This window comes from Manacus vitellinus, unplaced genomic scaffold, assembly GCF_001715985.3.
Source record: "Manacus vitellinus isolate BGI_N305 unplaced genomic scaffold, ASM171598v3 scaffold_1_pilon, whole genome shotgun sequence".
NCBI classification, from domain to species: domain Eukaryota; kingdom Metazoa; phylum Chordata; class Aves; order Passeriformes; family Pipridae; genus Manacus; species Manacus vitellinus.
In genome coordinates this window covers 15584663-15610399 of record NW_021939396.1, presented here as the reverse complement: position 1 = coordinate 15610399, position 25737 = coordinate 15584663, and the positions used below count along the sequence as shown (strand labels likewise).

General features: G+C 35.5%; 1 protein-coding gene across 1 annotated transcript in view; it reads right to left on the bottom strand.

Moving 5' to 3' along the window:
- Nucleotides 1–556: 556 nt before the first annotated feature.
- The window catches only part of CSMD3 (CUB and Sushi multiple domains 3), a 604389-nt gene continuing 579208 nt past the window's right edge, over nt 557–25737 (bottom strand). The window contains exons 64-71 of the mRNA XM_008929222.3: nt 20330–20441; nt 18663–18842; nt 14934–14999; nt 12744–12902; nt 7224–7336; nt 5275–5362; nt 4040–4175; nt 557–2653 (exon numbers count right to left, since the gene is read on the bottom strand). Coding sequence (XP_008927470.2) covers nt 2494–2653; nt 4040–4175; nt 5275–5362; nt 7224–7336; nt 12744–12902; nt 14934–14999; nt 18663–18842; nt 20330–20441 — 1014 coding nt within the window. The 3' untranslated portion in view covers nt 557–2493. The remainder of the gene's footprint in view (nt 2654–4039; nt 4176–5274; nt 5363–7223; nt 7337–12743; nt 12903–14933; nt 15000–18662; nt 18843–20329; nt 20442–25737) is intronic.

Sequence of the window (25737 nt, the reverse complement as noted above, 5' to 3'; positions counted from 1 at the left end):
TAAGATCCCTCCTTCCAGTCGAACGTGATTAAAAGAAACACTGGGATTTTTTAATGTCAGAAAATACTGTTTGTACTGGTACTACCTGTTAATATGTACATCCTGTATATTTCTGCAAAAAGGTAGCAAAATAATGTAAAAAGTACGCTGTCTATAACCTTGAGGAATACTAAAGTTTTCTAAATTATTTTTTTCTTTAAAGTAATTTTTTTCCTAGTGTTTTTCACTGGATTGACAACTGTAGGCCTCTTTTGTGTAAATCTGCTTCTTCAAGTAAAACAGAAAATTGACTTTAGTAAAAAAATAGTTTTACACATTGCGCTTATCAGTTGTTTTTGAAAGTAATCTAAATCTTGCAGTTTCACCTAAAATTCACAGAAAGATTCAGAAAAAATAACATGATTTTAGAAACTCAAAAGAATACCAAATTTGAATTCTTAGTTTGGTTATTTTCTCATCTTCACAACTGAAATAATTTTAAAGCTCATCTTCGAAAGAAGAAACACAGTTTAAAAAAGCAATTGTCCATTTTTATTTTGTTTACATTGCACTGAAAATTTACATCATACTTTTACAAATCCTTTTTCATAAAAATATACTTCTTTACAAAAGTGTATGCATTAATATAAGAGGAGTAGCCAGTTGCAGAAGAAACATTTTAAACGATCTCAAATGTATTAACCTTAACATTAATGAATGAATCATAGTTATTGCAGTCATTTGAATAAACGAGAATAAATAACAACCAATGGTATAAAATATAAAACAGCATCCTTTTAGTAGAATACAGTTTGACAGAGTTGTATGAATATTCAAAACAAAGTGTTGTAAAATGGTTTATAAGAAATTCATCAAACATTATAGAAATCCAAGCAGCAATCCTGGGTACAATGATTTTTGGTAGGCACTCTCTATTACGGTAATAAAAAGTTTAGATTTTCACAGAATCATTAATGTCTGAAAGGGACAATAACAGATAATTCACACTGGCTAACACACAGCATTTGTGAGTCATGCTATGAATGGAAGACAATGACCTACATCAAATAAATTACTGGGTTCCCACTGAATAATTCTGATATGAAATAACTGTAAAACTAAAAATTGCATTTCCTTAGAAGTGATTCTGGAATGTCTAAAACTTGTATCTGAGGGCTGTGGAATCTGAATTGTCCCTAAAATGAATGGATTGTCCCTAATAAAATCATGGCTTTATATATATATATATATATATATCAATTTTTTTTCATTGCACTATGGTAATATATTTAATTTTAAATGAGCTGTAAAGATTTTTTTTCCCTAAAGTACGGAATATATAGACAAAATAGATGTGAAAACACAGTATTTTCAAATTATAACTTCCTTTTGCCCTGTAGATCTGATCCAAAGTTCATTAAGTCTCTTAGAATCCATCAGCTTCAATGGGATTTCATCATGCTTTGTGCATGCATTTTGTTAAAATGCTGAAGGAATAAACTGGTGTGATATGGTCCAGTTTTAACTAACATGGATTGAAAGATGGTGTCTTAAATTTTTGATATATGGATTTCATTACTAATGTTACTGTAAACTGCATTTTTTAATAGGAAATATCATTAAATTATGTTTTCATTTTTGAAAAAATGTAAGATGGTCACTCTTGAATGTTCTTCAACATTACCAAACATAGTCACATACAAAGCTCAACTCATATTAACTTCTTCATTGTAAAATTTGTCCAGATGTATGATTGACAAAAGAAATATATAAACATTACCATTTGTGGGTATTGTTAATGGAAACACAGAAAATAGGTTTCACTTGGAACATGAAAATGAAGCAAGTTGTGAAGCAGGGAAGGAAATTCATTAAATAAGAATATGAATTCTATTTTTTTTTTCTGTGGCATGAAAAGAGAAAGTTATAGTTGCTGATTTCTAAATACTACATCCTGGACTTAAAAACTTAACTGTACTGAGAAAAATAAAATACTAAACAGGCTGAAAAAGGAAAAAAGTTACCAACTCATGAGAAAGGTGTAGCATATGACTGTTAAAGAGAAATCAGTGACCTATTGTCTCCTGTAAGTATAGCTCTTATTTTCTACCTATATCTTTTTTTTTTAACCCAGTCCCTCTATTATAGTTTTTATAAAGCACAGAATACTGATAGTGGATGCTCCTCCAATATATGCAAATACGTTTTATGTTTTAGAATAACCTCCTTTTTTAAAAAAGCAAATAAACTGTGAGTAGCACTCATGGAGTGCAGCAAATTTTTTTAACACTCTCCATGGCATACATGAAGAATTCTGATCCAGTTTATGAAAAACAAAATGAAAACAAAATAACTACAACGCATACTTGCCTATCGTCCTCAGGAAAAGGTGACCCACTACATCCTGAAAAGTGTGCTTTAATTTTTTTAATTTCTTTTTTTTTCAATCAGTGAACTGTGTGTGCACTGTGTTGTGTGTCAATTCCCAGACTTTGAAGACAAATCATTACCACATTATACCATTGTGCAAACAGTGTTCAAGTTGGGGTCAAATCGTACCGCTTTCCCTTCCACTGACTTTGCATTTGTGTCATACATGGGGTTTTCAAAAGCAGCTTGTCCATTATTATTTTCATGTACAGAGCATCCTGTATACTGTGTTTTAGGTGCAGTCCTGTAGAAGAAAAACAGAGCATTTGTAACTGCAGTTTTCCTCACTGACTTAATGCGGTTTAAGAATCAGAACAGAATTTAGCTCCCAGTTCCAGTTATAGGAGCTAAATATAATATCTTGGGGTTATTTTTACAATATCTATGCTAAGAATTAGTACTGTCTTTATTAAATTTAAGGGATTTATCATTCATTGAAAATGGTGTTCACCTAGAAACTTAGTTAACAACCTTAGAAGAGGTTATCCATTGTTATTAGATCCATTATCCAAGCTGTTATCCATTACAATTGATCAGATGATAAATAGCAAAGAGTACAATAAAATCCTGTAAAGACGCAATAATTCCCCCATCCAGATGACTGAGGTTTTCTTTTCCATTTGGAGACTAGACAAGTTTACCAAGAAATATAGCTGAAACATTTTCTTTTTCACTAAATAACTCAAAATACCAGAGTTCAAACTCTTAAAAACTTTTCATTCATATTGCTATACAAAATGCATACTATATTGTAAATCATCAATATAAAGTGCAAAGATCAGTACTTACAGCATACAGGTAATAACAAATACATAAAAAATTACATGGGCAATTTTTCATATTCTGAAGCAGTTTAAAACAAGTAGTGCTGTTTAAAAATCATGGTACGTGTTTTAAAATAACGTTATCCTGTAGAGTATATTACTAGTATTCTTGTCAGACTATCAGATGTAAATTAACATTTTGGCAGTTAATATGCAATGAATTGTCATTAAAGTGGTTAAATTTTCTTCAGTTATCTAATGTTTTAAAGCTATGGGAAAAGGTTACTTGACACTGCATCCAAAGAATTAATACTGGTCTCGATAATATGACCAAAACTATTGAACTCAGATTAATGAAACTGAAAAGTCTGGTGGCTGTTTAACACAATTGCATATGAACTAATAATTTCAGATGTAGAAACAGTTCCACAATGAAACCTCTCAATGACATACTTGCATATACTTGTATGCCAATAAACAGAGCAAGTATTAAAATAAACTACTCAGAATATGATTCAGTTCTGTCACACGTAGAAAAAAATATAGGCAATTCATTGCAAGTACACATAAAGTCTACAAATTATATTATTCACCATATGCCAATAATTTATAACATCTATTTTATTATAATGAAGGAAGAAATTTATAAAATTTTAAATAGGTAGGAATGAAAGTATAGCACATTACAATGAACTTGTCTCTTAGTCATTATACCAGACCTTAATGGAGGTAGGGAGAAGGTTTCCATATTTTGCAAACACTTTGTGGTTTTACAGAAAACCTTATTCACTTGCAAAGATTGAAGGCACTAAAATAACCAACAGATAGAGTATTAGAGGAATTTTGTATATATAATTAGTACTTACCTTTGTTTATAAAGATAAAAGCCAAAACCAGCAAATATAAGGGCAAAGAAAGGCACAAGGATAGCAATGGCCACTGAACTACTGTTTGTACCGTGTGGTTGATTAGAAGAACTTGAACCTTCAGACATGTTAAGACCTAAAAAAAAAAATAAGAAAAAACAAGTAATATCATATATGTGTCTGTTATCTCCAGCACATACTACTCCATAATCTTGAGAATTCAATAACACCTTGTTATTGGGTCATCAAAATGTGTTCAGCTGCATAGATACAGCTGTATGCTGAGACCATCTGAAAAGTATATATATATCATATTCTGATTAATAAGTAGATGCAATATGTTGGGAGAACAATACTTATGCTCTGGTATAGTAAATATCTTACAGCATAATTCTGCATGGGATTTAAGTTTTGGATGTTATTAACACACATTAATGTACTGTGTTACAAAAAGTCAAATTGATAATAACGGATATGTTACCTTGATTATATTGTTGATTATATTTCCATATTTCAGTAATTAATAAATACTACATGCATAAAAACCAAGTATAATGTCACGGAAACGGTCAATCATCTGAAGAGGCAAACTGAAAATTCATTATTTCCTTAGGCATTGTATTGATACACAGAGTGAAAGAGGTAGGAACAATTGTGAAGAGCTAAAGCCAGATATTGATGAAAAAATAGGAATATGACCTTCTGCATGGTTCAGGAATACATTATCTACATTATATACACAGACAGGCTATACAACTTTTAAATGTGAGAAAAGTAATAACAATGCATCTTCAAAGTTAATTTTTAAGCTTTTAACTGGACCTTTTAAGAATTGCATCCATCATAATATCTTCTTGCTTTCTTTATTTTACAAGGCAATATATAGAAATTAAAAAGAAAAGCCCAAATAACAAAAAAACCCCAAAACAAAACCAAAAACAAAACAAACAAACAAAAAAACCCAAAACCAAACCAACAACCATGAATGTTTTGAGGAAAATTGTATAGGAACAGCATTCAAAACGTTTTGTTTCAGAGAACCTATTTTTGTGTGCATGAAATAGTGAAGTGGTAAACATGCCAAACAAAATCTGTTCAAAGATTGTAAATCTCTTTATAGCTGTATTAACTACAATGTCAATACTGATAACATCCTGAGGATACCCTCGTACTACTGGACACAATAAAGCAATACAAAACAATGAACTGGCAAAGAATTAGAATTTGTTGAATACCTAATCTTTGAAGTCCAAATTGTCCATAATCTTTACCCTGGATGAATCCTTGAAAAACATATGTTGCTCCATCAGGTTCAGCAGAAACCTGTAAACAAAAAGTACTCTGAATTAAATGTGGAAAAGTTTCTTGCAAGTTACAAGCATCTGTTTAAAAGGGAGTTATTCTATTCTGTATCCTAATATGCTTGACTGATAGCTGTTACTCCCCATTATAAACACCCTCTTTTTCTAGAAAATCTCTATAAAAAGTTCAAATAAAAAGGCATACCTTAGATATGGTGGCTTTTAGTCACATATGATACCTTATATGATACCTTAAACCTCATACCCTTAACTGTACTTTTTTTTTTAAAACAGTAAAACTTAAAAGTTTCTGGCAGTTCACATGTCAGTATTTCTAAGATCCTATATACGTCATAATTTTCTGTTTTGTTTAGGAAGTAGATGGAAAAATTTATATTGTATATAATCGTAAGAATACAAGTATTGAGGTTTTAATAACTTAGTGCTTATCCCAATAATTACTGAATTATGCAGCTGTGAACCAGAATTGAATAAGGCTTTGGTACAAGGGCAAAATAGTATAAACTAAAAGGCTTGTGGGAGGGAGGAGATGATTGTGATCCTATGATTATCTCTCTTAATTACAGTAAGTACAGTCTAAAGTAATGCACTGTATACAAATTGACAGATACTTGCTTCTAAGGATAGTTATTAGGTTTAAATTCAGTGGTTCCTAGGCAGGTCCCTTCAAGTTTTTCCCTTGTTTCCTTTTCTCAAGACACAGTATGTCTTCAGCAGTGACCTGAAGCTATGTTTTCACTGAAGAAAGAGTGCCTTTCTCAAGTGAATTTCTTACTTTGGAGTAAAGCAGCCTTTTTAAGCTATTTTAAGATTAAAAAAAAAAAAAAGTCTGCTTTTGTATATTCAGAAGTCTGAAAGCAATTTCCTTGCTTTTGCCATATTTTTTGTCACCTCAGGAGCATGTTCATGAAGCCTAAAATTTGTTCAAGTCAAGAAAGTTAAGCCTTTTTACCAGTACATTTATTGCTTAGTCAGTTTAGGGTTTGTTTGTGCTTTGGTTTTGATTTTGCACCTTTTTTAAAATGAATATTGAAGGAGTGCCATAATTTGTAAGTACACTTCAGTATACACCTCTTCTGTTTGTTTGGCATATGTACCCATTATAGTGTCACTGTACTGCTTTACCAGGAAGTAAAACACAAGAAAAAAGACAAATTCCTTGAAAAATTAGATGGTGTAGTAAGGATGTATGAGTGTTTATAATAATCCAAACTATGTTAGGCTCTTTTCTGAAAAATCTACTTTTTTCTTTATCTTTTCTTTGAAAACATTTCCTGTTCATGATTTAAACACATCCCAGCCACGTGGGCTGTTGCTATTTACCCCTCTCCTTCACCTCTCTTCCTCTCAGTTATATGCTCTCTTCTTCTCCCTTTTAAAGAATAAGCTTAGACCCAGAACCTCCAAGAGGCCTAATGCTTAATTGGAGTAATCTATTTTTTTTCCCTGTATATGTAACCATTCGTGTTTTTTATGGTATTCCTGAAAATATCACCAAAAAGTAAAACATGATTGTTAGCATAATGATAAAAATTGTTATTTTATTAATATAACAATAAATTTATATTATAATTCTGATGAAACTTGTAGATATATTAGAATAAAATTTAAAAAAACCTACAAGAAATACTTCTGTATTAACACACTGTATAATTTTGTCTACATTGTATGATTGTTCCCATATTTTCCCTCAGACTGGTTTCCTATATCTCACAACAAAATTTTCCTTTAATTTAATGAAACAGCCTTGCTAACAAGATTCTATTTGATATGTCTCAGGATTTTTTGGGTGTAAAACACCGTCATGATTTCAAACAAACAAAAAAAAGTTATCTCTCTTTTACAAGAACAAATATACTCACAAAACCATCCATAGCCCATTTTTCCTCTTTCAACTTGCTTGCAGATGTATGGGAGGGTGCTTTAATGAGATATATGTGGAGCATTAGCCGAGCTTCCTGGCTTTTATACACTCCTGTAGAATATAGTTTTAAAAATTCATATTTGTGTTGAGTAGAAAAATAATTTCATCTTTAAGAATAAACATTTAATCTCTTTTCTTAAAAAGGGAAAGCAGGAAGAATAGGTGCCAATCGTTACCATTGTTAGTTTAGCAAGATGCATTCTTTCTTGAAATTATTTGAATAATAATACGGTTTCAATAGAAACCATTTTTTAGCTTAGCCTGTAGAAAGGACAGAAGGGAAATCCTATACACACAGTTGTTTCTTAACAGTTATGGTAACAAGTCTTAGACAGAACAAACATTGACAGTAATCTGATTTGAGATGGAAAAGACTGTTCTGAATCAGACAGAGTGCATTTAAACCTCACATCCCCACTTTCCATATATATAATTTAATCATCACATAACAAATGTGATAATAGGAACATCCACACACAAATTCTTTTCCAGAAGCTGGAGTTAAATTTAAAAAATTCTAAACTTGAAAATATTTTAAAAAAATTAAATTTTCTTCATCAGTCAGTACTATACAGTTTCTTCCAGACAATGAGAAGACTTGTATGCAACCTCATTTACTTCATAGGTATAATTAACTGTCTCATTGTTCCTGTAGAATAAATATTTAGAACATAAATATCCTTATTTCCTTATTTGGAAATGAAAATAAAATGCTACAATATGCTTAGTGATTTAATCTTACTTTACAAAGACAGTAGTGAATAGTGAAAATACAGTTATGATTTTTTCCCCCACATTTTTAAACATTGTTATGAATTAATGGTTTAAAACTTCAGATTTTAAATAGATCTCTCTAGTATGATCATTTTCTTACTAGAAGACCACCAAAATTGCTGTTCTTTTCATACAAAGTCTCTTATTTGTAGAATCACACAAGGTTATACTGCACTTTACATGAGAGAGAGCTAATGATTATTAAAATTATAACAGAAACAAAGCTAAAACCAAAACCAGAGAAAAAACATTAACAAAAACAAACCCCAAGAATTAATACTAATTGTACGTAGAAAATTTCATCAAACCTAACTTAAAACTCACAGAACAGACTTCACACTGTAAATTAATTTGATTTAAACACTGGCTTTTATGCATCATATTTTTGGGGTTTTAGTTTATACTGACTAACAGATTCTCAAATCTTTGTTCGTGAAGCCTAGCCATGATGATGACTAACAGATGTGGATGGCATCAGGCTGATGGGCTTGATCACCTAGTTTGTGTGGCAAGGTTTTGGTAGCAGTGGTCATACAGAGGCAGCTTCTGTGAGAACTTGCTAGAATCTTTCCCTTTGTCTGGCAGAGCCAATGCCAGCTGACTCCAGGACAGATCCATCTCTGGCCATGGTTGAGCCCATCAACAATGGTGGTAGTCACTCCGGGATAACAGATTTAAGATGGGGGGGAAATATACTGTGAAACTGCAGCTGGAAAGATGAGTGAGAATATATGAGAGAAACAGCCCTCAATACACCAAGGTTAGTGAGGAAGGAGGGGAGGAAGTGCTCCAGATGCCAGAGCAGAGAGCCTCCTGTATACCACGATGTGGCAGCTCTGCTCGAGCAGCCCATGGAGATCCAGAATAGAGTAGAGGTCCACCTGCAGTCTGTGGAGGATCCCACGCCGGAGCAGATGGATATGCCTTGAAGAAGGCTGTGACCTCATGGGAAGCCTGTGCTGGAGCAAGTTCCTGATGGGACCTGTGGACCCATGTAGGAAGGAGCCCTTGCTGAAATAGGATCACTGGCAAAACTTGTGACCCTGTGGGGAACCCACTGGAGCAGCCTTTTCCTGAAGAACCGCACCTCATGGAAAGCATATGTTGACAAGGGTCCACACTGGAGCAGTTTGTGAAGAACTCCAGCCTGTGGAAATGCTCCATCTTGCAGAAGTTTGTGGAGGATTGTATGTATCCTGGGGGTGGGATCCCACACTGGAGCAGGGAAAAAGAGTGAGGAGGAAGGAGCAGCAGAGTCAACATGTGATGAACTGACCACAACTCACATTCCCCATTTTCCTGTGCTGCTGGGAGGGGAGAAGATAGAGAACTCAGGAGTAAAATTGAGCCTAGGAAGAAGGAAGGGATGTGGGGAAGGTGTTTTAAGATTTGTTTTTATTTCTTATCATCCTACCTTTGTTTGATTGGCAATAAATTAAACTAATTGCCATGAATTGAGTCTGTTTTGTCCATGATGGCAATCACGATTAATCCCTCGCTGTCCTTATCTCAACCCACTATCCTTTTGTTATACTTTCCCTCCCCTGTTCAGCTGAGGAGTGGGAGTGATAGAGCAGTTTATTGAGCACCTGGCACCCATCCAAGGTCAATCCACCACATTGTCCAGTGAAAAAAAATATAACTAAGGCTGCACAACACCACTAGCTAACACTGTAGTGGAAGGAAGAAAATGTCCAGATACTTCATGTTCTTTGCATCTACAGGTAGAGAAGGAAGAAATGCTGCCACAACCAAATAGCTTAATATTGGACTCCAGTGCTGCAAAGAGATGACACCGCAGACAGCAGAATTTTCAGACTAATAGAGTTTTGTATCCGTAGTCAGTAGAAAATGGTGAGTGAGTGTAATGTGTGTATGCAGAGTGAAAAAGGGTATTTGTAATCACCTTTGTGTGCAGTTGAAGGAACCTTTTATTTGGAGAAGGAGGTTTTTGGGTGAGAACACAGCATTTTACTTTTCTAATTCTAAAAATACAAAATACTACATCTGCTGCTGTTAATTCCCTCACAGAAATTACATGGCTGAAACTAAAGAGACATCATACAACAGCAAAAAAATCACACACAGTAAAGGCAAACATTATTATCAATCAGAAAACATTCAGTCCATCTACAGCCTCTCAAGTATGACTCTTATAAGGACACCTACAAAATACCTTCAACAGACAAATCCAGGGATAAAAATTCACCATTCTTCTTGATATTAGAAAATCAGACCTCAACAGAAACACAGATTCTACGGCCCATTACATCCTTCCTGTAGATCACCCCTCTCAGAAACCTATGGGTTGAACTTTCCTCCCATTTTTTTTTTCCAACAGGGTGATGTTTTGTCATTTCTGTCCTTGCTAACACCAAAGAGTGGCGAGAAACTACTTCAGATAAAGGAGTCCTGGAGCGATGAGGAAGATTAAAAACAGCAGTGTCCAGCCTATACTTAAATGAAATTTTTAGGCTTTTTCCAACCTTGCAAACAATGTGGTAGACAGAGGATGAAATTTCAAGAAACTAAGTTTTGAGTGATAATATTGATTTCAGGGGTTTCTTTTATGCCAATTCACCCCCTTGTGTAATAGCCTGCCACTCCCGTGGTGTGACAGACCCACTTTCTGTGTGCTTGAGATGTTTCAATCAAGGGACTGACAGATTCGGAAAAAAAAACCAAACAACAAAAAAACCCCACAACAACAACAACAAAACCTCCCAAACTTTAGATCCAAACATTTCTAGTATCTTTTCAGCCATATCTGTAGTTTCTACTGATGGTTTACAGCACAGAGAACTGTGGCTACTGTGCCAACATAACCATGACAACAGTGCTGTGGTTGCCAGAGACTGTGCAATATCACAAAGCAATATTGTATTCAAGGACTTCTTCTGCAGCCACAGCGTGAAGGGATCTATGTCTCTGGGTAGCCAGCCTGCTGAGCTGGAAGTCAGACATGGGGAGCAGACTGATGTCCCCAAGGAGACTTCAAGGGGAAACGGTCAGCAATCTGCTCCACCACTTAGACACACACACAAGTCTTTGGGGCCAGATGGGATTCACCCAAGTGCTCCCTAAACCACTTTCAATCATTTACCAGCAGTCCTGGCTAACCTGGGATGTCCCAGTTGACTGGAGGTAGTAAATGTGATGTCTGTCTAAAAGTAGGGCCAGAAGTGGGATTCAGGGAAGTACAGTCCTGTCAGCCTGACCTTAGTGCCACAGAAAGTTACTGAGCAGGTCATCTTGAATGCCATCACATGGCATGTGCAGGACAACCAGCGTATCAGGCCTAGCCACATAGGCTTACAAAAGGCAGATTCTGCCTGACTAACCTGGTCTTCTATGATAAGGTGCCTCAGTGGATGAAGGAAAGGCTGTGGATGCTGTCTAACTGGACTTTAGTAAAGCTTTTGATACCATTTCCCACAGCATTACTCTGGAGAAACTGACTGTTCATGGGTTGGACAGGTGGACTTGGAGTAAAAAACTTGCTGGACGGATGAGCCCAGAGAGTTGTGTTGATTGAAGTTACATCCAGTTGGTGGTTGGTCACAACTGGTGTTCCCCAGGACTCAAAACTGGGGCAAGTCCTGTTTAATATCATTATAAATGATCTGGACAAGGGGATCGAGAGCACCCTCAGTCAGTTTCCAGATGACACTAATTTGGGCAGAGGTGTTGATCTACTGGAGGGTAGGAAGGCTCTGAAGAGGGATCTGGACAGCTTGTATCAATGGGCCTGCACTTGGGTCCCAGCAATCCCAGGTAACACTATAATCCCAGGCTTATAAGGACCTGGGGGTGCTGGTCAACAGCGGTTGAACATGAGCCAGTAGCGTGCCCAGGTGGCCAAGAAGGCCTGGCATCCTGGCTTATATAAAAAATAGTGGGGCCGGCAGAACCAGGGAAGTGATTGACCTCCTGTACTCAGCACTGGTGTGGCCACACCTCGAATCCTGTGTTCGGTTTTGGGCTCCTACAAGACAAACATTGAAGTGCTGCAGCATGTCCAGAGAGAGGAGCTGGAGAAGGGTCTAGAGCACAAGTCTTATGAGGAGAATGAGGGAATGGTTGTTTAGTTTAGAAAAAAATGGAGACTGAAGGGAGACAATATCCTGTCTTCAACTACCTGAAAGGAGGTTGGAGCAAGGTGTGTTTTGGTTGCTTTTCTCAAGTAGCAAGTGGTAGGATGGGAGAAAATGAAAGATAATCTAAAAAGTGTCATCTCTACTTTCTTTCCATGTTCAGTAGGTATCTCTGACTTTCTAGGTCAACACATATCAATCTCATCATATTGACAATTACTCATTAATAGGCTACAGTTGAGAAATTTTATAATTAATAATAATAAAATCTCAGGAACAGCAATTTCAGTTTATTTATAATATTTAAAGAATTAGCATGAGAATTAGGATTATTTTTATACTCCTTATTGACTATTAACTCCAAATATAATAAAAACTTGGGAAACTAAAACAGAAAAAAAGGGAGAGAGAAAGAAAAGGTGGGAAAATCTCTACCTTTGAAAAGATACTGAAAAAGAATAAAAATTTCTTTGATAAGCTAAGAAAGTTTCCAGATGTTAAAAGTTTAAGTGTTATGCATAAAGTTACAGCGAACCAATGTATATAAAGCAGAAAAAAAGAAAAGGAAATTCCTATTTCTTAGGCCATACCTGATAGCAGCAATTCCATATTGCTGTTTGTAAGTGTTGCATTTACTCTTCCTGAAGTTGCATTGAAACTGGTGACTGTCAAAGTCATGGGTTGTTTCTTGCTTTTGTAATTGTAAGATCCTTTCCATATATAATTTTGGGCAAATACATCATCAGGAACTATAAAGACATAAACATGTTTCAATACAAATTGCAATATTTAGTACTTTCAAAGTCAAATAGCCAACAAAATGTGTGACAAATATTAGCATTTTCTTTCCTTTGCTCTTTCTGTTTTTAAGGTTAGGAGGCATAATTTTTGCATATAAAGCATAGAAACCTGGCATGAACTTTAATGAAAGAATGTGTTTGTACTGAAGAGCACAATCACAACTATACCTTCATTTGTTTTTTCCTCAAATATAGACCTGTCTTAAAATTAAACCAACTCCATAAAATCAAACAGCTTTAACCTGAAGTTCATATTCCTCTTCCTGTAGAATCTTTTCTATGCCAGCACAGACAGCTAGGAACATACAGCTAGCATTGAATTTTGTAGAAATTAATATCAGTTTAGATATCATCATTTTCATAAGCATATTTATATGACACTCGAATGTTATAAGCATTTTCTTTATTACCCAGTCACTTTTTCTAATGAAAAATTTACATAAGAAATGTTGCCTTGTCTTCAAATGTTTAAAAATATTATGAACTTCACCAGGAGAAAAAAATAAATTCTCTAATTTAAAATTAAAACCAGATCATAGTCTGCAGGACAGAGAATAAATATGCTAAATTTATACCTTTACATTTCACACTTATCATTATCAATCTGTAAAATTATTAATTTAAGTAATGCTATTCCAGCACTGAAAACCCCACCGAAACAACAGAAAGCTACCCATCCAGCAAAACCAGATACATGCAAATCTTTAAAATCTTAGCATGAGATTCCATTTAACCAATGAAATAGAAGGTGATTTAGGATGGGTTTATTACACTTTCTAAGGCAATGTAGCAAATTTAGCCCTATAACAACCACTATTTAAAATCAGTACTTTTGTATTATTTGGAGTAACTCACACTGAGCTTAAAGGTTTGTGTGTGCACTGGCATCTCATGTCAGATAAGCACAGAAGAATATTTGCTCCTTTCTCTCTCAGAACGGTTCTAAATTCAAGACTGGGGCACAATTTTCCTTCATCACAAAGACAAGTTGTCTTCCCCATGGAGGGTAAAAGAGCTTTCCTAGGTTTTTTATCTGTGTATGCGTATATATATATATGGATATGTTTTTTTGACAAAACATATAGATACTGGACCTGCACACTGTAAGGAAAGAAATTGCATGATGCGAATGGTCTGATGCTGTTGATTTGTGACCTGCCTGAGATTTATTTCCCTACTTTTAGGAAAACTGATCTTGCAGTTAATCGGGATTGCACAAAATGAATGAATATTTTCTGAATGACAAAACTGATGACTACCATGCAGCTCTATGTCATTGAAAAACACAGTTTTGAAGTAGTGAAAAAAATTAAAACAAAAAAAAGCGCCCCCCAAGTCCCCATATTCTAAGGAACTACTTTTAAATCTTATTCATTATTGGGAGAAATTCAATAGGTTTATAACCAAAGGCTAATTTTAGTTAAGGAGACTGCTCTTTTCAAAAAATCTCTTCAGTGGACATAGAAAGGTTTCTCTAGTCAGGACATCCAAAGACAGTCTTCTTCAGCAAATCTGTTAAAACTGGAGACTTTAGGCATAATTTGAGAGATTACCTTGTGTCAACTAAAATTAACTTTTTTGAAGGGCAAGTTGAAAGCTAACACTAAGTATTTAGGTAAAGCAATTTAAATTAGCAATATGTAAAAGAAGTGCAAGACTGTGAAAAAAACCGTGAAACATTTTTTAAATTATTTCTGCATCAGTAGGATAATTTCTGAATGGGTAAATTGCATAGGATCTTACACAGAACAGCAACTACAGTGAAACACAACAGAAATTGTATACAGATATAAATTATATCATATAAGCTAGATGAACTCAAACACTGGGGAACGATTTAACTAATTTTTTTTTAATCTAGTGCCTAATATAATACCCTTTATTTATCCTAAGCCACTCAGTCCATTCTCACTAAACTGCTCCTCATTGTCTTTTCTATAAAAATTGTTTAAAATTACATATACACTTTGAAGCACTTACCACTTAGTTTGGGACTTGGTGTTCCCAAAGCTGGTCTGGGATCCTTCACTAATATTTTGGAACCAGCTGTTAGAAAGAATGAATGACAAAGGTAAACGAGTAGCAAAACATTACTCAGAAATGAAGACTAATTTCCACAATGGAATTTATTTGCTAAAAAACATATAAGATGATGTTTCAAACTCAAATATGAATGAGATTTCAGTCAGTATCAAGCCTTAGTATCAGAGGAACACTTTACCACAGATTTCTTCTGTTGCCACATTTCGTCCTAAGTCAGTCACCTGGATGCTATCAAGTAATTTGCAGTAGTCAAATAGTGCAGGGTTTCAGTTCAGAATCCACGTTTCAGAATTTACAGTCCTGGACTATGCATGTAATATGTGAGATCCCTTCTAATATATCATCTAATGCCGCTTATGTCACTTAGATCAGGAACTGTGGACAGTGTTTTGACTGGAAGCAAGGTAACACCAAACAGTGAAGATACACATAACAAGGGTGCTTCAAATCATGTTTCTCTCCAGGACTTAATTATCTTCTAATAGCACTGAGTGAGACATCTTGTGTTCGAGACTGAAAACCCATAGATGCTGGCTTAATCTCTTAATATTGAAAGAGAAGGTTTCTTCAAAGAATAACAACAGAAAAAAAGAAACAAAAGAAGCTGTCCACAGTATCTCCAACTGCTCAGGTGATAGGAGAACTGCAAGCTGGAGAATTTAATATCTTCTCTGCTTAGAGCAGGAGGAACTCTCCCACCACTGAAGATGATGAAATAAATGCCATAGGACAGTGTAATTTCCTGTAGATGAAGCTATTTTATTTTGCTGAAACTAATTTGGATTCACTGGAACATAAAGAAGAGACATAGTTCTGTCTCCTAATGTAAAATACTCTCATGCAGCACTATTCATTGCTCTAACAGTGATTTCAATATTTTGTATTTTAGGTCTAGGGTCTGAAACCATGCCTTTTCTCTCTGATCCATGCTCTAAAAAGCTACACAAGAAAGGAAACTACTTTTCCCCTGAGCGGAGTATTTTTCTGCATAAAAAGGAAACTTTAGCAAGAAGGACTGAGAATATTTTTCTTGATAATAAATTTTAATTTTTTCAAAAGGTCTTTTCTTATCATGTATGTTAAAATCATAATTAAGCAAGGGCAGGTGTTGAAATTCAACCTAAAGTGCTCATGGACTTTTACTACTGATTGATTAATCTCTCTTTCTTCTCTGTTTTGAAAGAAACTTACTGAATTTCACTGTACGTAGTTGACCTTGAGGGCACGGTTCACTAGCATTTGCTTTCTGACTACATTAAGTTTAGGTTAGAAATATCTGGATCATACTTTCCAATTGGGCTTTAGCATAAAATGGTGAGTCAATCAGCCTTGTCAAGTTGAATAAATTTCTAGTCAAGTTCAGAACTTAAATTTTTAAATACAAAATAAAATTTAAATACAAATGTTACATAAAAATCCAAAACTAAAACCAGTTATCTATGAAGTTTAAGTTTCTAGGTCAAGATATTTTCTGAGTAGGACTTCAATTTTGCATTTAAAGTATCAAATTCCAGTTTAATTCCCCTAAATATCCTTTTAGAGCTCTCAGTTCCAAATACTTTATTCCCTTTCATCCATTTCCAAGTTACTTTTGTGAAGTTCACAATAAGAGATGAACAATCTGAGCCAGTGCTCTTCTCTGTTCCATAGCAGAGAGATTTCACCTCTCTGTATAGGCAAAACTGAGATTATTTAAGAAATGTTTTACTTTACCCAATTAGAGTTAACACTTAGCAATATGTTGCTCATTCTTAGCTTCATCCACTGCTAAGGAGCAAGAATAAAGACTTCTGATCCTAAAAGTTTTTAATTTCTGTAACATTTTTTCAGGACATTGGGAAACTAAGTTATATGATAACGTAGATACACTCATAGCAACTACTTAATATTTTAAAAAGTTTCCTTACTATCAGGTAGTACAACTAATGCTACTTCTTTCAATATCATCAGCAAAAAATTCTTGGATCAAAATACAACCCATGAGTCACATTTAGCCTGCCATAACACTTTCCAAGTACTCAACAAGTAATAAGCTTCCTGGCTGCTAGCTTTCTAATACTTTCCCAATGCTCTGCTCTATTTTCCCTCAGCACTTGCCTGGCATGCAATGCCAGGACACCTGTTTTTTAGTAATACAAAATATTCATTTCCTATTTTCCTTCCAAGTAGTAGTGTTTGTGTATAGAGGCTTTGAATGTCTCTGTAAGAGCCCTGGGGATAACTACATTTGAAACATTAGGTAACCGTAATCTGAAAAGGCCTTTAATTATTCAGAAAATCGATTCCCAAACAGTTCCTATACTCGAGGATGTTTCTTATTGCATATGAAAACCACCTTTCTCACCATGAATTGTCTATGATGTTTTTCATGTCCTGCTATGACAAAGTAGGTAATAAAATATTATAAAAAAACCAAAAGGTTGGAACATCAAGGACAAAGTAGTTACATTTTGTTTCCAAGTAGCATACAGTTCCTTACATAAAAATATAAAATGCTACTAAACCCTATGGTTTAGTTTCACACAGCGATTCAGATATCTTCTTGGACTTCAGGCATCCTTCTCAAATATTAGTATAGAAACACAGACTCATTTAAGTTGGAAAAGACCTCTAAGATCATCAAGTCCTATAGTTAACCTAACACTGCCAAGCCCTCTTTGCTGAGAACACAGCTGCATTGGGCAGGGCACGTCTCCATGATGAAGAACTACCACCTCCCTAAGATCGTGCTTTATGGTGAACTTGCCACTGACTGCTGCAAGAGAGGAGCCCTGAAGAGAAGACACAAGGACTCCCTGAAACAACATCTCAGCCTTGGCCATATTGATCAACATAACTGGTCTACTCTGGCCTCAAATCGGGAGACCTGGAGACACACCATCTATAAAGCTGCTGATGCTTTTGAGAAAGCACGCAAGATCACTCCTGAGGAGAAAAGACAATGCAGAAAGAATCGTGTCTTGCCAATACCACCTAAGGAGTCTTTCTGCTGTGCCTTTTGCAACTGGATTTGTCAATCTCATATTGGCCTTTTTAGCCACCAGTGTGCTTGTAGCAAATGTGGGTACAGCCCTTCCCATACCTTCGTTCACGAAGCCTAGCCATGATGATATCAAGCCCTCTACTACATCATGTCCCTAAATGCCACATCTACACATCTTTTGAATACCTCCAGGAATGATGACTCCATCTCTTCCCTGGGTAGCCTAAACCTCTCCTGGCACAACTTTAGGCGGTTTTCTCTCATTGCTTCTTACTTTGGAAAAGAGACCAACCTTGCTACAATCTCTTTCCAGGTAGTTGTAGAGAGCAATAAGGTCTCCTCTGAACCTCCTTTTCCCCAGGATAAACATCCCCAGCTCCCTCAGCCTTTCCTCATAAGACTTGTGCTCCAGACCCTTCACCACCTCCATCTCTTGCAGTGAGGGGCCCAAAAGCACACACACTATTCAAGGTGTGGTCTCACTAGTGCCAAGTACTGAGTGACCACTAAGCAGGTCACTTTGTCATAGAAGGAGATTTTTTTTAGTCAAGCAGGACCTACGTTTCACAAAAACATGCTGACTGGGCCCGATCAACTTCTTGGCCTGCATATGCCAACTGTAAGTAAAGAAAATCACCGAAATATGATAGATGACAGGTGCAGTGGGAAACAGAAGAGCTTACCTTCACAAACTGGAACTTTCCCAGTCCACGTGCCATCAGACTTACAGGCTCTGTGCTCAGAACCTCCTGCCAGGAAAAAGCCTGGCTGACAAGTGTAAATCAACGTATAACCAAGTGAGGGAAGATCCATTCCTGCAACATTAGCATGACTTGGCGTTTCTGGTTGTTTACAGCTGTGAGCTACAAAGAAAAGATAAAATATCCTTCAGTCAAAATGGGAAAAATATTTCTGAAAAAATAATCTATGTCTGTTCTGACAGTTAATTAACAAAGTAAAACCAAATCAATAAAAAATTACATCAACATATTTTAATTCACATTATAAGTTACTATTAACGCAGAAAGAATCATGCCTTGCAGAATATACCATCTAAGGAGTCTTTCTGCTGTGCCTTTTGCAACCGGACATGCCTATCTCGTATTGGCCTTTTTAGCCACCAACACGCCTGCAACAAATGTGGGTAGAGCCCTTCCCAAATCTTCATTTGCGAAGCCTAGCCATGATGACGATGATGATGAATAAGTTACTCTGTAAAGTATCACTATAAACCTGTAATTACACTCTTAAATATGGACCTCTCAATTCCAAGGGACCAAGAACTGACTGAAATGCACTTGCATGAACAAAATTAATTGTCTGCATATGAGAACAGAAACAGCAAACATCATACCAGACTTAAAAGCCATCATGTCATGTGATTTATATCACTCACAATATCTGTGTAGCATTGAATAACAGTAAATAAATGGGTCAGTTGAAAACCACTATGAAAGGTCAAGGAGAAATTGAAGGTGAGTCATAATATCAGGCAGTAAAAATAATTAGCATTTCTAATCTCATGTGAAGAGCCTTATATCTTTAACAACCACCAGAATCTGCCAGTTATGTGTCATCTCAAGGACAGAATATCTCTAAGAGCAGAGTTCACCTTTCACCACACTGAGCTACTGATTTGTTGTTTGCTTAAGATTAACATGAGCATCAACTGAAATAATACTAATGCTGTTTTCTTCTGTGGATATGTTCTCCATTCACTGAAGTGATTCTATAAGGTCAAACCATATAAGGTAAGATGATTTCCAAAAAAATACAGCTGAACTGAAAAAATTAACCATGATGTTATATTTCAGTAAACTATCACTATTTACCAAAGTGTAAAAGATTTATGAAATGAAGGGCTACTTTCCATACTCAAGTAAGATTTCTCTCTATTTCAGATTCAAAAATTTCCAATTGCCAACTCATTTTCCCCCTTTTGAAATGCCATGACTCCTCAGTTGAGAAACAGTTCAAACTCTTTGGTAGAACTGATTTTAATTATATGCTTTCCTATATATTTTAGAATAGGGCTTTCCAATATGTCCTGTTCTCATTACCTCATCTGTGCATTGGAAGGGTTGCACCCTCTTAGGTAGAAACTGACTGGGGATGAAAACCTGCTTATTTTCTCTCTTTTTTTTTTTTTTTTCATTTCTATAGTGTATTGTATAAAAATTCACTCACAAAATCATATTTCTAACTGTTGTAAGCTAGTAATGCAAATTTCTATTAACTTTCAATTAATAAACCATATAGAATAAATTAACTTCATAACAATGTTACTGCAACTAAATAGTCTAGATTAAAAAAAAAAAAAAGATAGGAAAAAATTCTACCATTTACTTACGTATGCATTCTGGCTGGATTCCACTCCATGTAAGATCAGGAAGGCATGTTCGTGTTGTTGAACCATGGAGAAGGTGTCCCTTTTTACACTGAAATTGAACAACATTTCCCACCTGTTGAAAAGTAGAAAACACAGTACTATTGTTATGAGGAACTATCAGTTGAGATTTTTTTTTCCAAATTTGATCACTCCTTCACATAACACATACTTGATAAGTTGTGATTCTCTTTCTGTAGAAAGTAAATTAATTTCAAAGAGCATTTTGATAGGACACAAAAAAATGTCATTCTCGGTAAAATTACTCTCTCCTCAAACTGATAATTCCCTCTGGAAGAAAATCAAAACCTTGTCTTCTGTGGTCTCTCTGGTGTGTTGCTTTGGGCCTTGAACAGTTGAGGCCTTGTGACTTTGGAAACAAAGTTTATGGCAGCTTTCTCACTCTGGACCAAGGAGGAGCCAGTTAGGCAAAATTGCAGCAAACCGTGGAACTCCCACAGCTGAAATGGGTATTAGATTCTACAGGACTTTTGCTGAACTAGACTCCCCTGTTGTGGAATGCTTGATATATTCACAAGTTATAATGAGAAATATTTGATTAGAACAGATAGGGCTGGTCAACAACACTGCCTCCTGCTTCAGAAATTATTATGTTCCTATAATATTTTAATTTTGTTTTTTGGTGACAGGAGATAAAAAATAACTGCTCTTTATACCACATAGATAATAGAAACTGGAACACAAGTACACTACAATTATAATAGCAATTCATCTGAAATAATTTTTAATTATTATTCTTATTATGGGTATCTGTTGCATAAAAAGGAAAATAGAATTCTTACAGTTTTGGAATAAATAATAAATATTCCAAATAAAATGGAATAACCTGTTCAGGATGTCCAGTCATGGTAAAATTGATGAAAATGCAAATACTACTTAGTTTTTATCAAAAGCAAGGAAATTAGATTACAAGGATATCATTCGGAGAGCAGTTTATTACATACTGTGAGTGGTTAACTCAAATATTATGGTGCACTGATAGTATCTACTGTTCTGCAGGGACCTGTGTTAATATATTTATCAACTCATGTTTAAACAAGAAATTGAAACCTTTAAACTGTCTGTGACAGCCCATTTATGGTTCTGGTTTGGGTTTGGTTTTTTTCATTATTTTGTTTAAATGCATAATACTATATTCAGACTGATGCTCAAAGGTAAAATGCGGATTCTTTCATGATAGTTTAGTCCTGGAAAATGGCATTTCACTGATACAAGTATTCATTTGAAACTTTATAGTGCTATTCCATTTCAGCTCAAGCTGCTCATCAGAATGAAATTTAATAATAACCCATGAACTACAGATAGTAGCTCATCAACAGAGGATGTGATTTAAAATTCATTTCCCTTTTTTTGCTCTTTTCTCTGCTCACTGGACTATGTAATTACTTTTAAAAGATTTTGAAGAAAATATGCTAAATCACTTGCATGATTAAGCACAAAGTAGTAAAATGCTACAGGTTTTAGAAGTTGCACCAAATAGGTATAGGAGTATTTTTTTTTTGTTTTGTTTTCTGGTAAAGAACTTAGTTAAAACAACCACCAACAATATATTATTTACAAAAAGTACTAGCCTTATGAAAGATGTGTTCATGTGACTACATCAGTGGAAAAGGGAAGGGTTAAAGATGTCATTTATCTGGACTTCTGTAAGGCCTTTTCACAGTCCCCCACAACATCTTTCTCTCTAAATTGGAGAGAGATGGATTCGATGAGTGGACTTTTAGATGGATAAGAAAGTGATTGCACCGCTGCCTCCAGACGGTAGTGGTCAATGACTCAGAGTCACAATGAACATCAGTGACAAGTGGTGTCCCTCAAGGGTCTGTACTGGGATCAATATTATTTAATATCTCCATTAATAACACAGATGAAGGGATTGAGTGCACTCTCAGCAAATTTACAGATGATACTAAGCTGAGTGGTGTGATTGACACTCCCGAAGAACGGGATGTCATCCAGAGGGACCTGGACAAGCCTGAGAAGTGGGCCCAGAGGAATTTCTTGAGGTTTTATTAGAGAAAATGAAAGGTGCTGCATCTGGGTCAGGGCACCTCCCAGTACTGATACAAGCTGATGAATAGATCAAGAGTAGCCCTTCCAAGAAGGACTTGGGAGTGCTGACAGATGAGAGGTTGGACACGAGCTGGCGATGAGCACCTACAGCCCAGAAGCCAATTGCATCCTGGGCTACATCAAAAGCAGCATGGACAGCAGGTCGAGGGAGGTGATTCTGTCCCTCAACTCTGCTCTGGTGGGACCCCACCTGGAGTGCTGCATTCAGCTCTGGAGCCCTTAGCAGAGAAAGATATGGACCTGTTGGAATGAGTTCAGAGGAGAGCCACCAACATGATTATGTGTAGGAGCATCTCTCATACAAGGAAAGGCAGAGAGAATTGCATTTATTCAGCCTGGAAAAAAGAAGGCTTCAGCATGACCTAATTGCAGCCTTCCAGTACCTGAAGGGAGTCTACAAGGTGAGAGAGAATTTTTACAAGAGTATGAAGTCACAGGACAAGGGGGAGTGGCTTCAAACCAAAAGAAAGTAGGTTTATATTAGATATTAGGAGGGAATTCTTGGTTGTGAGGGTAGTGAGGCACTGGAAAGGTTTTCCAGAGAAGTTGTTGTTGCCCCATCCCTGGAAATGTTCAAGTCGAGGATGGAAGGGGCTCTGAGCAGCCTGGTCTAGTGAAAGGTGTCCCTGTCCAGAGCAGGTTGAAAGTAAATATCTTTAAGGTCCCTTCAAACCCAAACTATTCCATCATTCTATGATTCTATGATTTTATTAATCTATGATTTCACAAGAAACACAACCGTTATATGTGTAAGCCTCAAAGAAGCACCAAAAAAGCAACAGTTGCCCAAGGGATGTTTTAAAGTTGCTGTAATTCAAGACAATGAATAAATGAGAAAAAAATTGCAAGCAATATGAAATAATTAATATATTAAATTAATTATGTAGTTTATGTATAATAATTATTAAACAAATAAAAGTAATTTTAAAATACTTCATGAAGTCTGTTTTGCAATATTTTTGCATCGCAGACACCAGGTGGCACTACAATACAGGATTCTATGCTCTTAAAAGATTCCCAGTCTTGAGATTTTCTGATTTGTTTTAATTTTTTGTTCTACAGCTTGAATAGAAGCATTAGTACTCTGGTGTTAGGGAAGAACTGTTCTACATGCAACGGTGTTTGCATCCAGTCCCTAAAAAAAAAAATTTCCTTGTATAACACTTGATCCTATCTGTTCCACAGCTTTTTCTGTAGTGTCAGTTATGGCTTGGATATTCCCCAATCAACATTGCTAACTTTTTTTTCTGTTAAAACCCAAAGACCATATATTTTTTATTCTTGAACAGGAGAAATAGCAATCTGAGAAGAAAATGCATAAATATCAGCCTGCACCTGGTTATAAAGTATCCCAGATATTTTTTTCACCAAATAATATCATAATAATGTATAAGAATTACCAAAATAATAATAAGCTATTATCTTTATTATTTCTTATATGCTTTGTAGGAATAGAAGATACTTCTAACTGTTATGAGTTGCTCTACAATCAAGGTTTTCCTTAGATTTCAGTTTAACAGAGATTCTGAAGATACTCTAACAAACTTCTTCAACTCCAGCAATTCATGTTAAAAGACTGAGAAGCTAAAGGAATGTCAGTTATTTCTATTCACTAACTTTTAGCATCACACTTTAAGTGAATGAAAACACACCTCATTAAGTCTTTGCTATGTCTATAGTTTGGTAGCCCAGTAATAGATAATTGCCATTATTAGTTACAGGGTTTTGAGTTACCAAGACTTCTAAGCAGAGGTTTGTCAGGCTTCCTTTGTCTGAAAGTGTCTTGAACTGCTTGAAATTTTGTATTTGGTTTTGGCTTGGTTTTTTTTAAACTCGATTTAGCTGTAAAACCCAATTTTACTGTGATCAGGTGGCTATGACTAATGTTTATGCTTTTCTTGATCTTTGTATGGTACAACCACAGTTTTACTGCTATTCACAGCAGTAAAAAAAGAATCTACCATGTACAGAATGAGGTATTTCCCACTAATGTGATGTGGTACAGAGAAATACAGGCCTGGTGCTGGAATGATAGCAAAGCCCTTGAGAAATGGAGACAAAAGGATGCTGTGAAGAAGACTACAGGTGTGACTACGATAAGAGATGCAACACAGGCTTGGCCCTGGAGAACTCATTGCTGTGAACAACTCACCCATGATCACTGGACAGAATCAGGTTTCAGGAGTAAAAAAAGAAGTATCTAACACAGATGAAATGTATCTTATTGTGTAGATTGAAATATAGTGTGGGGTTGCAGTGTCAGTGGTGTGCAAAAAAAGGAAAAATCACGTTCTTGCCAGTGAAGCACTCCAGACTGTGACACTAACCTACCTCACTGACACCAGAGACCTCAGGACCATGAGCAGCAGAAGAAACCAGGAAAATTACATTGTGTCTGATAAGGCTTAAATTACATTTTCATTGATGCAGTGATGGTGCCAACTCTGCTAATGGAGACAGTTATACTGTGGTAGTAGAGCATTTCTCTTGGAATTTTATCCTACAATTCAATCAACACTGAAGATTTTATAAGCATTACATTAACAGAAGCAGATTATTTGCAAGGTTGCTCAACATATGCAGATCAAGTTTTATATGGCATTTCATAAAATAGAAATCAAGAGCTAGTACAGGGCTACCACTACTGTAAGGTGCCTATTTTCCTTTCTAAATTCAGACAGCCCTTTTGCTCAATTTAGGCCTTAATGTGTAGGGGAAAATAGCTGAATTTCTACAAAAACATATTATTGGAAAAATAAGAGAAGAAATAAATCTTACATATTTGACTGACTGCTCTGAGCAGTCCTAAACTGCTTCTTCAGTTCAGTAGTATCTTGTGTTACAACAGCTCATGGGGAAAGTGCTATAAGCAATTTTCTATGTTACTAGTAATATAGCCAAAGAAATATTTCAAAACCAACAGTTTCTTTCCAAGGAGCAATTTATTTTCCAGATTACAGTTGAAGTCAGTATTCACTGAGTTCTAAAGGTATTTTGTCTCCATTGTGACACACTGTTAAGGTAGATCTGTCAAATAAAAAATGCTAGATGGAAGTTAACATCCTAGAAGTATGTATTCATAAAAATTAAAGTAGGTGATGCTACTAATTTACATGCCATGCCCCATATCCAAGGAGCACTAAATTGGTATTTTGATGTCATTTGAACATACAGGAACGTGATCTGCTTCTGCCCAAAGAATTCGATACTGAACAATAAAATCCATACAAAATTCTGTTGCCTCTTTTTCTACAAAATCCTCATTTAATACTTGAAAC